Here is a 15,215-nt window from a genome sequence, read left to right as displayed (position 1 = left end):
TCTCAGCACTTTGGGAGCTGAGGCAGGAGGATCACTTGAAGCCAGGAGTTCGAGACCAGCCTGGGCAACACAGCAAGACCCCATCTCTACAAAGAATTTAAAAATTAGCTGAGTGAGGTGGCACACACCTCTTTAGTGCTAGTTACTCTGGAGGCTGAGGCAGGAGGATCGCTTGAGCCCAGGGGTTTGATGTTGCAGTGAGCTATGCTTGCACCACTGTATTCCAACCTAGGCAACAGAGAGAGACCCTGTCTCTAAAAAAAATTAAAGAAATAGAGTTTTATGCGAAGCTCTGCCTAGAGACTTTGACATGATGGAAGTTAAAAGCAAATCACCCTCATATTCTAGTAGTGAAATGACTGCACATTCTCCAAGTAGAGACTGTTTTAAAATTAGGTTGAACTAATGTGAGAATAGTACAAATCATGGTTAGGAAGGTGTTTCCAATCGCTTTTCTTCTGCTCTGAGTGTTGTTTGCAAAATACACGTTGCCAATTTCCCATGAGTGTGGTGCCCTCCTCCCACTGGTCCTGTCCCCACAGCAGGGGCAGCAAGGGCGGGACTTAGGCACCTCCAGAGGGATTAGCCACCAGGGGCCAACAGTGACTCCCTGTTTCCAAGGTAGGCTTAAATCCCGACACCCTGTCCTCAGAAACCATATGTCTCCATGGGGTTGAAGCAACTTTATCTGTTATCCTAAGACATCGGATACAGATGCTGGGCGGGGGAAGGGAGCTTGCGTATGTCTAAACAACAAGGCAGGTCTGGCCTGCGCACCATCCCCAGCATCTCTTGGTGAGAGCCATGCACCTCACCTCATTTTGTGGCTGGTTTGTAATTCCCGGAACAAGGCAGGAGGTGCACAGTGGCTGGAGGCTTGTTGTGGATGGTGCCCACTGTGAGGGTGGGACACAGTCTGTTATTTGGTGGTACTTGCATGAGCTCCCTACACATGTGTCTCCACTCAACCTTATAACACTTTAAAATTCATGTCTGGAGTCTTGTACTCTTTTTTTTTTTGAGACAGAGTCTCGCTCTGTCACCCAGGCTGGAGTGCAGTGGCATTATCTTACCTCCCTGCAACCTCTGCCTCCCAGGTTCAAGTGATTCTCATGCCTCAGCCTCCTGAGTAGCTGGGATTACAGGAACGCACCACCATGTCTGGCTAATATTTGCATTTTTAGTAGAGATCAGGTTTTGTCATGTTAGCCAAGCTGGCTGGTCTTCAACTCCTAACCTCAAGCCACCTGCCCACCTCAGCCTCCCAAAGTGCTGGGATTCCAGGCATGAGCCACCTTGCCCAGCCTGTACTCCTCTCTTTAGATGTAAATCTTACGCTAGTTGTCAAAGAAAGGACTTGCCATGAATTTCCAGGCAATCTCAGGTTATCTCTTGGTCGGGTGTGAGATTGTAGTGATTGGGCCACCTGGGGCCACACTTTATCCAAACTCAATGGTCCACCAGCAGATACCACCCGAAAGCCTAAAGTAGACCCCTCACTGCCATGTGCTGTGTTTGTTCCAGATCATCGATAAGAGCAAGAGAGACCCCTCGGAAGAGATCGAGATCCTCCTGCGGTACGGCCAGCACCCGAACATCATCACTCTCAAGGATGTGAGTGGTCCCCGTGGAGCAGCATCTCCACTTCCTTCTATTTCTTCACCTGACACAAAAAAGCTTCCATTCACTCAGAGCAAGCTTTCTCACATCTCATGCCTGTCTCAGCTGGTTTCCACCACCCACATATCTCAGTCACTTGGAGCTGACTTGCTGGACTGTGTACTCAAGTCTTTTTGACAGCCACCGCCCCAGTCATGGAGGAAGCAAGTAAAACAGTGGAAGAGAGAGCTTGTGTGAATTACAGTCCACAGGTGGAGTCTCTCATAGAGGCCCATGGGGTGCAGGGTTTGGGATCCAGGAGCAGAGAGAGGAGACAATTTTCCTCCTCACGCTCCAACTCCAAACTGATTCTAGCATTTTGAACCTTGAGCCACAGGATATTGGGCCTACCTCAGTTTCCCTCATGCATAGTGATTGCTGCGTGCAAACGGTCTTAACGTGCAAGCTTGGCATAAGAATAGCCAGAGTGGGCCGGGTAATCCCAGCACTTTGGGAGGCGTAGGAAGGCAGATCACTTGAGTTCTCCTGAAGGCAGATCACTTAGAGACCAGCCTGGTCAACATGGTGAAACCTCATCTCTACTAAAAATACAAAATTAGCTGGGTGTGGTGGTGCACACCTGTAATCCCAGCTACTTGGGAGGCTGAAGCAGGAGAATTGCTTGAACCTGGGAGGTGGAGGTTGCACTGAACCGAGATTACACCATTGCACTCCAGCCTGGGCAACTGAGAGAGACGCCGTCTCAAAAAATCAAAAACTAAAGAGAATAATCAGAGCATATTGTTTTTATTTAGTTCACGAGATAAAAGCCAGTATGGAGAAAACTATCTTTTTCTGTTGCTTCTCTGAAGCAACAGCATGGCTCTGATACATAACTTCGCCCTGGACTCTGCCTAGCCTCTCTGCGCTCCCAGCGCCTGGCCACTCAGTGCTGTCCGTGCAGTAGCAGCACAGACATCATGGGAAGCTCGTTAGAAATGCGGAGGGCCAGGCCCCACCTCAGGCTGCAGGACCAGAACGTGCATTTTAGCAAGATCCCCAAGACTACTGTTGGCAAAGCACTGCCCTGAGGCCCGGCTCTTGCAAGGTGGTTTGCCAACATGTGCATTTCTTAGCCTCCTGGCAGGCCAGGCACTATGGCTCACGCCTGTAATCCCAGCACTTTGGGAGGCTGAGGCAGGTGGATCACGTGAGGTCAGGAGTTTGAGTCCAGCTTGGCCAACATGGCGAAACCCTGTCTCTACTAAAAAATACAAAAATTAGCTGGGTGTGGTGACGTACACTTATAATCCCAGCTACTCAGGAGGCTGAGGCAGGAGAATCGCTTGAACTCAGGAGCTGGAGGTTGCAGTGAGCTGAGATGGCGCCATTGATTGCACTTCAGCCTGGGTGACACAGCGAGACTCCATCTCTAATAATAATAATAATAATAATAATAATAATAATAATAATAATAAATAAATAAATAACAGATATCTCCTGGCAGTCATGAAGCCATTCTTCTCAGCTAAGGACACGCCCATCTCGTATGTCCTTAGTCCCTGCTTAGCCACAGATTATTAAAGCCGTTTTCTTCCTAAAAAGAGCACACATGGTATGACAGGTATGGCCATTTGCTTCTTCCCTGCAGAAGCCTTGTGTGCACTCCCACAGGACCCTGCGGTCCCAGCCTCTCCCCTCTGACTTCCCTCTCCTAACCCCCTCTGGAGTAATTGCTCTTTCACAGCAACCAGCCGCGGTGACGTGCGCGTCCCTGAGGCCGCTGTGCGCCCCGTCTCCCCTCCGCAGGTCTATGACGACGGCAAGTTCGTGTACCTGGTAATGGAGCTGATGCGCGGCGGGGAGCTCCTGGACCGTATCCTCCAGCAGAGATACTTTTCGGAGCGCGAAGCCAGTGACGTCCTGTGCACCATCACCAAGACCATGGACTACCTCCATTCCCAGGGGGTAGGAGCCATGCCTGGGGCAGCCTTCGGGGAGGAGGGCGCTTCAGGGCAGGAACCAAGACCACAAGGGTTTATGGGTTCAAGAGCTGAGAACGCAGATTGTCCTGGAATTCCTTCCGTGCCACCATTGTCCCTCTTGTGTCTGGAGGCTCAGTGACGGTGCAAGGGAAGAAAAATTCTCTTTTCCCGGCCGGGAGCGGTGGCTCACGCCTGTAATCCCAGCGCTTTGGGAGGCCAAGGCGGGCGGATCATGAGGTCAGGAGTTCGAGACCAGCCTGGCCAACATGGCAAAACCCCGTCTCTACTGAAAATACAAAAATTAGCCGGGTGTGGTGGCGCACACCTGTAATCCCAGCTACTCAGGAGGCGGAGGCATGAGAATCGCTTGAACCCGGGAGGCAGAGGTTGCAATGAGCCAAGATCACACCACTGCACTTCAGCCTGGGCGATAAAGCAAAACTCTGTCTCCAATTTTAAAATTTTTTAAATTTTAAAAAGAATAATAACTTTTAAAGAAGACAAAGAAAAAGGACTGTGTTTCTAGGGCAGCAAACTGTGGGAAGCTAAGTCTATGGGAAACTAATAGAAGATGACGGCTAGTTAGGAACATTTGTTATAGAGATTATTCTGGAGGCTTCTCCAGGCTGTAAGGGTCTAGAGTTTCCCTTCTGTCCTTCCAGGCAGAGAGGACAGGAGGGACACCTTTACCCATTTGTATCCTCTTTTTAGGTAAAGAAGGGGAGGGCAGAGAGCTTTGCTTATATCTGCATCTTTTCAGTTGTTTTCAGTTCAAAATAATCCTTACGCCAAAGCAGCATATTTTGGGGTGGCTGACTCCGCTACCCTTTGAGGGTCTAAAATCATTTTTACCAACTTTAGCCAAAAAAATACTTTGGCCTTAATCCAAAGAAATTGAGAATTTCATTACTTGCAATGGGTAAAGAATTCATTAACCGGAGCGCAGGGATGGTGAGGCAGGGATGACAGTGATGCCTGAGGTTCACGTGGGCCTCACCGTGATCCAGGCTGCACTTCAAGCTCTTCATTCACTGACTCCCTAACCCTAGATCACACCCACTGTGCAGGCGAGGGGCACAGGAGTTTGAGTATCTTGCCCAAGGTCACACATGAGTAGGTGGCCAGTGGGGTTGGACCCCGGCTCTCTGGTTCCAGGCAGTGCTCTTGGTCCCAGCCCTGGCCTCACAGGGAGGTGGCTGCACCATATCACACGTGTCCTCTGTGCGCCGTCTCTTCCCAGTGTTTCTCCTGAAGCAGGAAATACGGTCTTAGCCAGCTGTGTGCGTAGTCCTGAGCTTTCAGAATGCAGTCATCTCCAAACGGGAATATTCTTCCAGGACCACACATTGGGTCTTTTCTGTGTGGTCACCCGGTGGTCTTGAGCTTTAAGCACTTCCAGGTTTTCCCAGTACAGTCAAACTCAGGGGAAGCCCTTTGGATGATGTTTTCTGCAGATCTGCTCATATTTAATGAGGGGAGGTAATGGAAGTAAAGCCACAGTCTTTGAGGACCTCTGTAAACCAGGCCTGACTGCTGGAGTGTGTCCCTTTAATTCCCTTCTACATCCTCCCACTGGATTTTATTAGGACAATTGAGACGTTCAGGATCCAAGCTGTACAAAGGCATGCCACATATCCTCACAATGGCCCTCTGTCCCCTCAGAACACATTGCTTTGTGCCCTAAATAGCTGCTTTGCTTTGAGGTGTGCTGGCCCCACCATCATTGCAGCCAGCGCAGTCCTCCATGGGAGGCCTCAGAGCATGATTGCAGAGTGACTGCATGATTGCGTGGCCCCGGTCCGTCTCCCCCACGAGTTGGTGTGCCCGGGACAGCAGGTGCCTGATCTGTGCCACTCGCTGGTGCTGCTCCAACACCTGACAGTGCATGGGGGTAGGCACACAGGGAGTAGTTATTGAATGAATATCATCTTTAAAATGCTTTTCATTCCTATCACCAGAGCTCACCACATTTCCTTTTATGTGACAGCTCCAGTAAGCTGCGGCCTCATCTTGGAGAGGTGCTCACTCATTTACTCAAATATTCATTCACTGTAAAAGCAGGTGACATCAGGGGCTCAGATGTGAGTGACCACCACAGGAGAACGGGAGAAGGTGGGGGGCCCTCTGGAGAAGACAGCAGCTGTTGACACTGCTGGCCTGTTGCCTGCTTGCAGGACCTGCTAGGAAGACAGTTCCCAAATGCACCCTCCCCTCTAAATGCACCTGCCGTCCCTCTCCTGCTCAGTCCTCAGCCCTCAAGTAGGCACCGTGCCTTCTGTCTTGCAGGTTGTTCATCGAGACCTGAAGCCGAGTAACATCCTGTACAGGGATGAGTCGGGGAGCCCAGAATCCATCCGAGTCTGCGACTTCGGCTTTGCCAAGCAGCTGCGCGCGGGGAACGGGCTGCTCATGACGCCCTGCTACACGGCCAATTTCGTGGCCCCGGAGGTGAGCATTCCCCGACTGCAGACCCAGGCCCCTCTATCCGCAAAGAGAGGCTCTGCCCCCTCCCACTGCAGAGCCACTGGACAGTGGGGACGTCAGAGGTGGCTTGAGCCGCGTCAGCAGTGGTGTTGGGAAGCAGAAACGAGAACCTTCAGTCTCTTGAGCCGGGGGCCAATCTTGCTTAAACATAGTTGTTCTTATCATTCTCATTTTCCCATTGGAAAAAACTTTTCAACAGTAACATTTTTATGTAAAATTGTCTTCTGTAGACAATTTGGATGAAATCTGCATATTTATTCCAAGTTAGAGAGATGATGCAGTAGTCTCCTTACACAACCAGGACGCAGAGCTGCGGTACACCTGGGATGGGAAATGGATCCGTCACAGTGCAGGGAGCAACTAAGTTTACGGATTTCCTCTGCACCCCAATTCTCACTCCAGATTGGTTCCCCAACAGCAGCAAGTCAGCAGCTGTCAGATTGAGAACCGCAGGGCTCCGGGGTGATTTGCCACTGAAAGCTCACATTGTTCAGTGTCTGTGTCTGCTCCCAGCCCCGCTCAGAGCAGCTAGCAAGGCACCTGGTGAACTTCTCTCTCTTTTCACGTTTCCCAGGAACAAGTTCCATTAGGTTCTGAAGTCAAGGATGTGTTTATAAATCTAAGTCCAATTTCTTGCCTTTGAGAAAAGCCACTGAACCTGAGGCAGTGGTAAAGAGAGGAAGGGCAGGGCTGTGGCTGATGTTGCCGATGGGACAGGGGAGGAGGGAACTGGGAAGGAAGGCGGACTTCAGAGTCTGTGTGGATCCCGCGGGTTCTTGGTGGAACTGGACCAGAGATGCTCCAATGGGAGGGGGTCAAGCGAGCAGCAGGGCCTGAGGCGCCTGGCATCTCGTGGTGGGTCTTGGAGTTGTTTAAGAGGTCACCCAGGGCCACTGGTCCATGGCAAAGATGCTTCTGCGTGCTGAGACATGAACGGACATGCAGCCAGGGGCTGGACTGAGAGGCTGTTTTAGGTTATGCAGGGGTTATCCAGACACTTGAGCAACCTGTGGCCCCTTTAAAAATAACCAAGTTTGGCTGGATGTGGTGGCTCATGCCTGTAATCCCAGCACTTTGGGAGGCCGAGGCAGGTGGATCACCTGAGGTCAGGAGTTGGAGACCAGCCTAGCCAACATGGTAAAACCCCGTCTCTACTAAAAATACAAAAATTAGCCAGGTGTGGTGGTGTGTGCCCATAGTCCCAGCTACTCGGGAGGCTGAGGCAGGAGAATCGCTTGAACCCAGGAAGTGGAGGTTGCAGTGAGCCAAGATTGCGCCACTGCACTCCAGCCTGGTTGAAAGAGCAGGACTCCGTCTCAAAAAATAAAAAAATAAAAGTAACCAGGTTTTAAGCCTCTGTTCATGCCTTACTTAATCAATATTAATATTGATAATATTACAGGGGAGGAAAATCATGTTTTCCTCATCCCGCATTAAGTTCTTAGCTGGACCAGAGCCCTGTAACAAAAGACAGATTAACAAGAGAAAAAGAAGTTTATTAACACACGTCTTCTCACCTATGCATGCGAGATGCCCAGGGAATGAGTCGTTCTCGCAGAGGTGGCTTTGAGTCCAGCCTACATGGCATCTTCAACAAAGAACAGAGAAGTTTTAGAGATCTGGCAAGACAAAGGAAGAGGGTTAGGGTCTCCAGGGGCTGCAGCCTGGGGAGGTGCAGGGCTGGCCGATGGAGGCTGGTCCCATGTGGGACCACATGCGTCCAAAGCTGTCCCTAGGGGAAGCCTTTGTCCTCTCTGGTGGGGGGTAGGTACCTTTTGTCTTAATCCATGTCCTGATTTTAGACAAATGGAGGACACAGAGCTCTCCTGCATCTGCTGCTTCTTATGTATCTTCAGCTCAGCGCCCCACACGCCTATGCAGCATATTTTGGGGTGGCATATTCTGGTCTCCCACAATATTGATTTTATTGATCATAGAATGCCCTAGGTTGTGATATTCCTTTGCCATTTACAAAGCACTTTTACCAACTTTTTTTTACTTTCACTCTCATCCACCATACGAAGTAGGCAGGGTGTAATCTATTAACCATGTTTCACAGATGGAGAAAGCACAAGCTCCATGTGTGTAAGTGACTTCCAAAGGTCACCCCGCTGATGGATTAGGAAGTAAGGCTTGCACCTGAGCACCACATTCATTCAGCATGCACTGGCTGGTCCCCTCCATGGTGCAGGCTCGCACATGGTAGCAGCGATACGGAGAGGAAAGGACAGGCTCCTTGCTCTCATCTCTAAGGAAATTGAGCCGAGCTCTCCTGACTCGATATTTAATGCTAAATCCAATCATCTGCAGTAATCCATGAGCACCAACGTGGCTTCCTTTGTTGTTACTCAACTGTAACTATATCAGAGGATTGCCCTCTACTGAAGTATGTAATCCTACGATGCATACAAGTTTTGCTGCTTTAACAGTTCTTCAAAAAAATTAAACGTTATCATGTAGCCTAGAATGGAACTTCTGGGTATATACCCAAAAGAATTGAAGGCAGGGACTCAAAGAGACATGTGTCCACCCATGTTCATAGCAGTGCTATTCACAACAGCCAAAAGGTGGAAGCCACTCGAGTGTCCCTCGGTGGATGAATGGGTAAGCAAAATGTGGCATGCACACACAGCAGAATGTTGTCCAACCTGCAGAAGGAAGGACCTTCTGACACCTGGAGAAACCTTACGGTGTTATACTAAGTGAAATCAGCCAGTCACAGAAAGACAAACACTGCATAATTCCACTCGTATGAGGTCCCTAGAGGAGTCAGATTCATACAGACGGACAGTAGAAGGGTAGGTGTTGGGGGCTGGGGGACAGGGAGTTGTTGTTTAATGGGGACAGAGTTTCAGTTTGGGAAGGTGAAAATGCTCTATGGATGGATGGTGGTGATGTTGGCACCACAATGTAAATGGGCTTAATGCTACTAAACTGTGCACTTAAAAAGGGCTTTGATGGTCAATTTTATGTTATACATATTTTACCATAACAGAAAAATCCTTCTGCCTTAAAAATTAAGGCCCTCCTTTTCAGCCTGTCTGTCATGTGTCTGGCAAGAGTACAGGTTTACCATGTGGCTGGGCCGGGAGGAGTCCCACTGCAGTACCTTAGGGTTGGCTTTGCCTTAAGAAAGAGCGGTCACAGCGAAGACACAGCGCCGCCCTCCTCCTGGTCCCCAGCTTGCGGGCATGGGATGCCGCTGGAGAAACATGCTGTCAAGCTGAATGTCCTTAGTGAAGGGCGTGCCGGTGTCCTGTTGTTCCCTCCTAGGTCCTGAAGCGTCAAGGCTATGATGCGGCGTGTGACATCTGGAGTTTGGGGATCCTGTTGTACACCATGCTGGCAGGGTAAGCAGTCGCCTCAAACGGGTGTCAGGAGGAGACACAGGGCAGCAGCCTCAGTGGCTGATGTGTCAGGGGACCAGGGCCAGCCCTGTCCTAGTGTGCGCATGTGGGCAAACCCAGCGCGTATGCAAACACTCCCAGGCCTCGAGCGAACACTCGCAGACTTCCTTAGCCCCTCAGGACAACTGAACAACAAGGACAAGAAAGGTAGCCACCCATTTTCTTTAAACTCAGCTCATGAACAAAACATCCAAGTCTTTTGCCGGCATAGTCCGCATTCTCTCCGCTGAACCTGCCACTGTCTTAAAAGGTAGCAACAGATGTGCCTTCCAGACATCCTCTTAAACCGAAAGCCCCATAGCAGCTTCATGGTCAAACAGCATCTGTACCTGGGTTTCGTGGTCATGAGTCATGCACGGGCTGGTTCATTGTGGTAAGACACATGGTGTTACAGAAAGTGGCCTAAGACACATGGTGTTACAGAAAGTGGCCTGGGCCTGCCATCCAGACAGCTGACTTCCATCTGAGCCCCACTCGCCACTAGCCGTGACTCTGGGCTAAACACTTTAACCTGTACCAGCCTCCCTTCCCTCTCCCCTGAGTGAGAAGAGGACACACCGTGGCTGCTTCTAGGCAGGAAGGTCTAGGATTTTACAAGATCCGCTGGTTCCTATTACGTTTATTAAATACTTGAATGGAGGCAAAAAGAAAAGAATCCTAGAGCATCTAATCCTGTTTGCTGTAGCAAAATGGCTTGAATGCCCTCATGAGAATGAATGAGCTTGGCCTGCTTTTCACTTATTTCATCATAAGTCAATAGGTAGTGTCCACAGCAGAAGGAGAGTAAATCAGGCACCTGAAGCTGCACCCTGAGGACTGCAGTAGCAAAGGAAGGAACCTCAGTTTCTTACCAATACCACAGTCAGGTTATTTTGTGATGCTTCTAATACTCACTTTGCCTATATGGAAAACTAGATAACAAACCTTCCCACTAGAGGAAGCGCTGGCAGCACACGTGTCCTTCCTTTTCTAGGAGTGTGTGGGTGTGTTTTAAGGTGGGACACCATGAACACCTCCCACACGCTTGGAATATGGCCAGGGCTGCACCACGCTGCATTTGCAGTGGAGGCTCAAAAAGTTAACCTGTCAAAGAACACAGAGTTGGTAATTACATCCACCGTGGGTCTCTCAGACCACGTCTCAGGCTCTCTCGCGTGACGCCACATTGTCACTGTGGAAACCACGGCACCAGGCAACTCACTATGCCACCCCATCCCAGTTTACCTGGGTCCAGAGGGGATACAGCACAGGTCTCACAGGGCTCTCCCACTTGCCCATCAACCTCTAGCCACCCAATTGCTAAGGAAGGAAAACGGGCATAGTGTTAAGAGGTAAGTTCCACTTTCCCATGAATCCTGGCTTCAGAGCAGAGGAGGGAGAAGCAAAGTGCTATTCTTTTTAACAGCCAAGGGGTGATATCAACTTGCAAGCTTTATTTTAGGTTGCAAAATAGAAGCTCATTACCACAAATTGTCTAATTATACAGATTCACCCCTTTTGCAAATGGGCCAGACGATACCCCTGAGGAGATTTTGGCGCGGATCGGCAGTGGGAAGTACGCCCTTTCTGGGGGAAACTGGGACTCAATATCTGACGCAGCCAAAGTGAGTACATGTCCCAGCGTTGCTTTTAAATATTCAGATTCTGAAATAGCCATATTATTTCTGAGGAAGCCAGGGGACAGGTTTTATATAAGCAGTATAGGTATTTTATCCTCGGCATCTGTTTCTTTTTTTTTCTTGAAATGGAGTCTCACTCTGTCTCACCCAGGCTGGCTGGAGTGCAGTGGCACAATCTCGGCTCACTGCAGCCTCTGCCTCCTGGGTTCAAGCAATTCTCCTGTCTCAGCCTCCCAAGTAGCTGGGACTACAGGCGTGTGTGACCACACCCAGCTAACTTTTTTGTATTTTTAGTACAAAAAAGTTTTGTACTAAAACTTTTTTGTTTCACCATGTTGGCCAGGCTGGTCTTGAACTCCTGACCTCAAGTGATCCACCCACCTCAGCCTCCCAAATTGCTGGCATTACAGGTATAAGCCACCACACCTGGCCTTATACTCGGCATCTTTTAAGCCTTTCATCTAAAAACATTATTTTCAAAAACATTTTTAGCATTTTCACATTTTCTACTGTCTTGGTATGTTATGCAGGGTTCTCCAAAGAAACAGAACGTGTGTGTGTGTGTGTGTGTGTGTGTAGAAAGAGAGAGATTTATTTGTAAGAAATTGGCTCATGTGATTGTGGGGACGGGGAAGTCTGTGACTGCAGGGCAGCTGGCAGGCTGGAGCCCCAGGGAGAAATGGATGGGGCAATTGCCCACCACAGGCCATCTGCCACAGAATTCCCTCTTCCTCGGGGGAGCAGTCTTTTTCCTAAGGAGGCCTTCCACTGATTGGATGAGGCTGACCCACATTGTGGAGCGTAACTGCTTTACTCAAAGTCAACTGACTTAAGTGTTAATCACATCCTGAAAAAAACCTTCACAGCAACATCTAGACTGGGTAACATAACCCAGCCATGTTGACACATAAAATTAACCACCATGCTTTTAGTGATATTGCAGAATGATTGCCCTGCATGTTCATAAACCAAACAAGTAGAGCTGTGGTCCAGAGGTATACTTCTATTCTTGTAAAATACTTTGAATTTGGCCTTGTCTGCAGTCCACGCAGTTTATGACCGGCCTTATTTCTTTTGACCATCAGATGCTTTTTTACTTGGCATCATCAAATTCCTCTCTAATCCAATAGTAAATCATAATCCAGCCACTGGTAAGCAGCACTAACAGCTGTTTCCCATGTTCATGTAAAAGGGCTGAAAGAGAAGGAGTCAGGGGCTCTGATTCCAATTCTGCTGTTGACATCTCAGTGCAACCTCATGCAGTGAGGGTGGAGGTGATGATTATAGAGATGATGGTGGAGGTAATGGCGGGAATGATGATGGAGGTGATGGTGTAGGGACGGCAGAAGTGGTGGCAGAGGTGGCAACAGCGATGATGGAGGTGATGGTGAAGGCATGGTGGAGGGGATGATTGTGGAAATGATGGTGGAGATAATGGCAAAAGGGATGGTGGAGGTGATGATTGTGGAGATGATGGTGGAGGTAATGGTGGGAGCAGGGATGGAGCTGATGGTGGAGGGATGACAGAAGTGGTGGCAGAGGTGGCGGGAGTGATCGTGGAGGTGACCATTGTGGAGGTGATGGTGGGAAATGATGGAGGTGATGAAGGGATGGCAAAAGTGGTGGCAGAGGTGGTGGCTGGGATGGGGGAATGATTGGAGGATGGTATGATTGTGGGGGTAAGGTGGGAGGTGATGGGGATATGATGATGGTATTAGGTAATGGCAGAAGATTATGGTGAGGGTGGTGGTGGGAGTGATGGAGCAATGATGGTGATGGTGGAGGTGGTGGTGAAGATGATGGTGAGGGTGATGGTGGGGTGATGGAGGAAGGATGGTGAGGATGATGGTGGAGGTGATGGTGAAGATGATGGTGAGGGTGGTGGTGGGGGTGATGGAAGGATGGTGAGGGTGATTGTGGAAATGATGGCAGAGGTGATGGCAGCTGGCATTTAGTGAGCATATTGCAGATGTCAGACCCTGACAGTCCAAGTGCTCCTGTCCACACCCTCACTTTGTCTTAAATGAGTGCAGATGTCTTAGTTCTGGTTCCCAAAATAGAGCCTCAGACTAGGACGTGGGTGCTGGTGGTTTGTCTGGAAGGCCATCTTGGAAGCTGGCGTGGGAGCAGGGAGAAGGTGTTGGGAAAGGAGCAAAGTCAAGGACAAGGGCACATTGTCAAGATCACTGCTGCAGGCAGCAGTCTCTGCTGCCTCGCAGGGCATCGCCAACCCTTCCTTCCCTTCACCACCAGTCCCTACCACCACCACATCCCCCGCATCTTTCCCCTGTACCTCTTCCTTTCTCTTACTTAGCACAACAGAACCTCCAGTCCTCCAAACACCAGCAAAGCTACAGATTAGTATGTCTTTCTCCACATCCTACAGGTATGAAGTAAAAATACTGCTTCTCTCAGTGTCATGACTATAAGATTGTGAAAGAGTTATTAAAGTGCTCTTTGCTTTTGTTTTTGCACCTGAAAATGACAACACTCATACTTCTAGGAGATACTTGTTTCAAGAAATTACCAAGGTCAATGTTATCAAATATCAAAAGGCATTAGATTTTTCTGTATAAAAAAGATATTGTTACTGTGCATAGTATTTCTTAGTTGTTTCATGATGAAAAATTCTAATGAGTAATTCAACTTCACATTCTATATGCATTCTTTTTTGTTTGTTTGTTTGCTTGAGATGGACTCTTGCCGTGTAGCCCACTCTGGAGTGCAATGGTGCAGTCTCAGCTCACTCCAACCTCTGCCTCCCAGGCTCAAGTGATTCTCCTGCCTCAGCCTCCCAGGTAGCTGGGATTATAGGCGCATGCCACCACACCCAGCTTATTTTAGTATTTTTAGAAGAGACGGGGTTTCACCATGTTGGCCAGGCTGGTCTCAAACTCCTAACCTCAAGTGATCCACCTGCCTCAGCCTCCCAGATTGCTGGGATTACAGGCGTGAGCCAACGCGCCCAACCGCATTCTAATTCATTTTATTACATCTTCAAATGTGGTGGGAACACTAAGGAAGGAGGGTAGGCTAGTGGAGAGAATATGGATTCTCATCTTGGATCTTCCTCGGGCAGTAATGTCTTCATCTGCAAATTAGGAAAAGTAATATTTGCCCATTTACCTCAAGGATGATTATGGTGATTAGAGCAGAAGCATCAGGTGTGTCTGCAAATGTAATTCACACTGTAACCGAGTACTCTGCTTATGTAATTCCCTGTAATAGAATGTGCACTGTATTGTATGTGTATGTGTACACACATGTAGAGTCTCGTTTTAGAGGTTTTCACTGCTATGACTTTACAATGAAATGGAAAAATACCATTATTGCACATGAACCTACACTCTGATGGCTCCAGAGTGTAGATTTTGTGGTTTCTGATTATTTGTAGTAAATATTTGTGGGTAGTCCTGATAAAAAATATAAGTAGGTGCATCATTATGAATTGATTTCTACCTGTGGAATATTAATTATTTCAGCTTCTCCCTTTGGAAAGATGTAATTGTTACAAGAAACAGTGTTTCATCGATTTACATGCATCATCTAACATTTCCACATTTAACTTCTTTTTAGACATGAAATATTTAATAAAAGATAAACCTTCAGTGAACTTCCAAGTTTGGTAATATTTAAAGCTAAAAACCATCGACATACTTCTAAACCTAAAAGTGAACATGACCCCAAAATGCAAAGACCCACACTCAGCATAGTGGTTGGGTGTTGCCATAGAGGGAGAGGAGTTCTGCTGGGGAGGCTCTCTGACCCAGCACAAATGATCCAACCATCCCCCCAACTCTCATGACCTTCCCTGGCAGGACGTTGTGTCCAAGATGCTCCACGTGGACCCTCATCAGCGCCTGACGGCGATGCAAGTGCTCAAACACCCGTGGGTGGTCAACAGAGAGTACCTGTCCCCAAACCAGCTCAGCCGACAGGACGTGCACCTGGTGAAGGTACCGGCAGGCGACAGTGAGGACACAGTGGTGGGAATGGGAAACCCAGAAAAGCGCCTGATACCTTGCAATCACTCTAAAGAAACCACGGAGTGCAGAGAAAGAGCCCATAGCAGCCCCGGACTGCACCGCCGGCCCACCTACCTTCGTGCGCTTCACCAGACA

At 48.9% G+C, this 15,215-nt stretch overlaps 1 protein-coding gene across 4 annotated transcripts in view; it reads left to right on the top strand.

Annotated features, from left to right (window-relative positions):
* Positions 1-15,215, top strand: part of RPS6KA2 (ribosomal protein S6 kinase A2) — a 456,813-nt gene that overhangs the window by 437,338 nt on the left and 4,260 nt on the right. For all 4 annotated transcript variants that reach the window (XM_032162339.2, XM_032162347.2, XM_032162329.2 and 1 more), the window contains 6 exons: positions 1,525-1,614; positions 3,409-3,567; positions 5,871-6,032; positions 9,342-9,418; positions 10,962-11,079; positions 14,913-15,050. In XM_032162339.2, coding sequence (XP_032018230.1) covers positions 1,525-1,614; positions 3,409-3,567; positions 5,871-6,032; positions 9,342-9,418; positions 10,962-11,079; positions 14,913-15,050 — 744 coding nt within the window. The remainder of the gene's footprint in view (positions 1-1,524; positions 1,615-3,408; positions 3,568-5,870; positions 6,033-9,341; positions 9,419-10,961; positions 11,080-14,912; positions 15,051-15,215) is intronic.

Source organism: Hylobates moloch, unplaced genomic scaffold (genome assembly GCF_009828535.3).
Source record: "Hylobates moloch isolate HMO894 unplaced genomic scaffold, HMol_V3 SCAFFOLD_2, whole genome shotgun sequence".
NCBI lineage: Eukaryota > Metazoa > Chordata > Mammalia > Primates > Hylobatidae > Hylobates > Hylobates moloch.
Note: the sequence above shows the minus strand (reverse complement) of the source record. Positions and strands in the feature narration are given on the sequence as shown.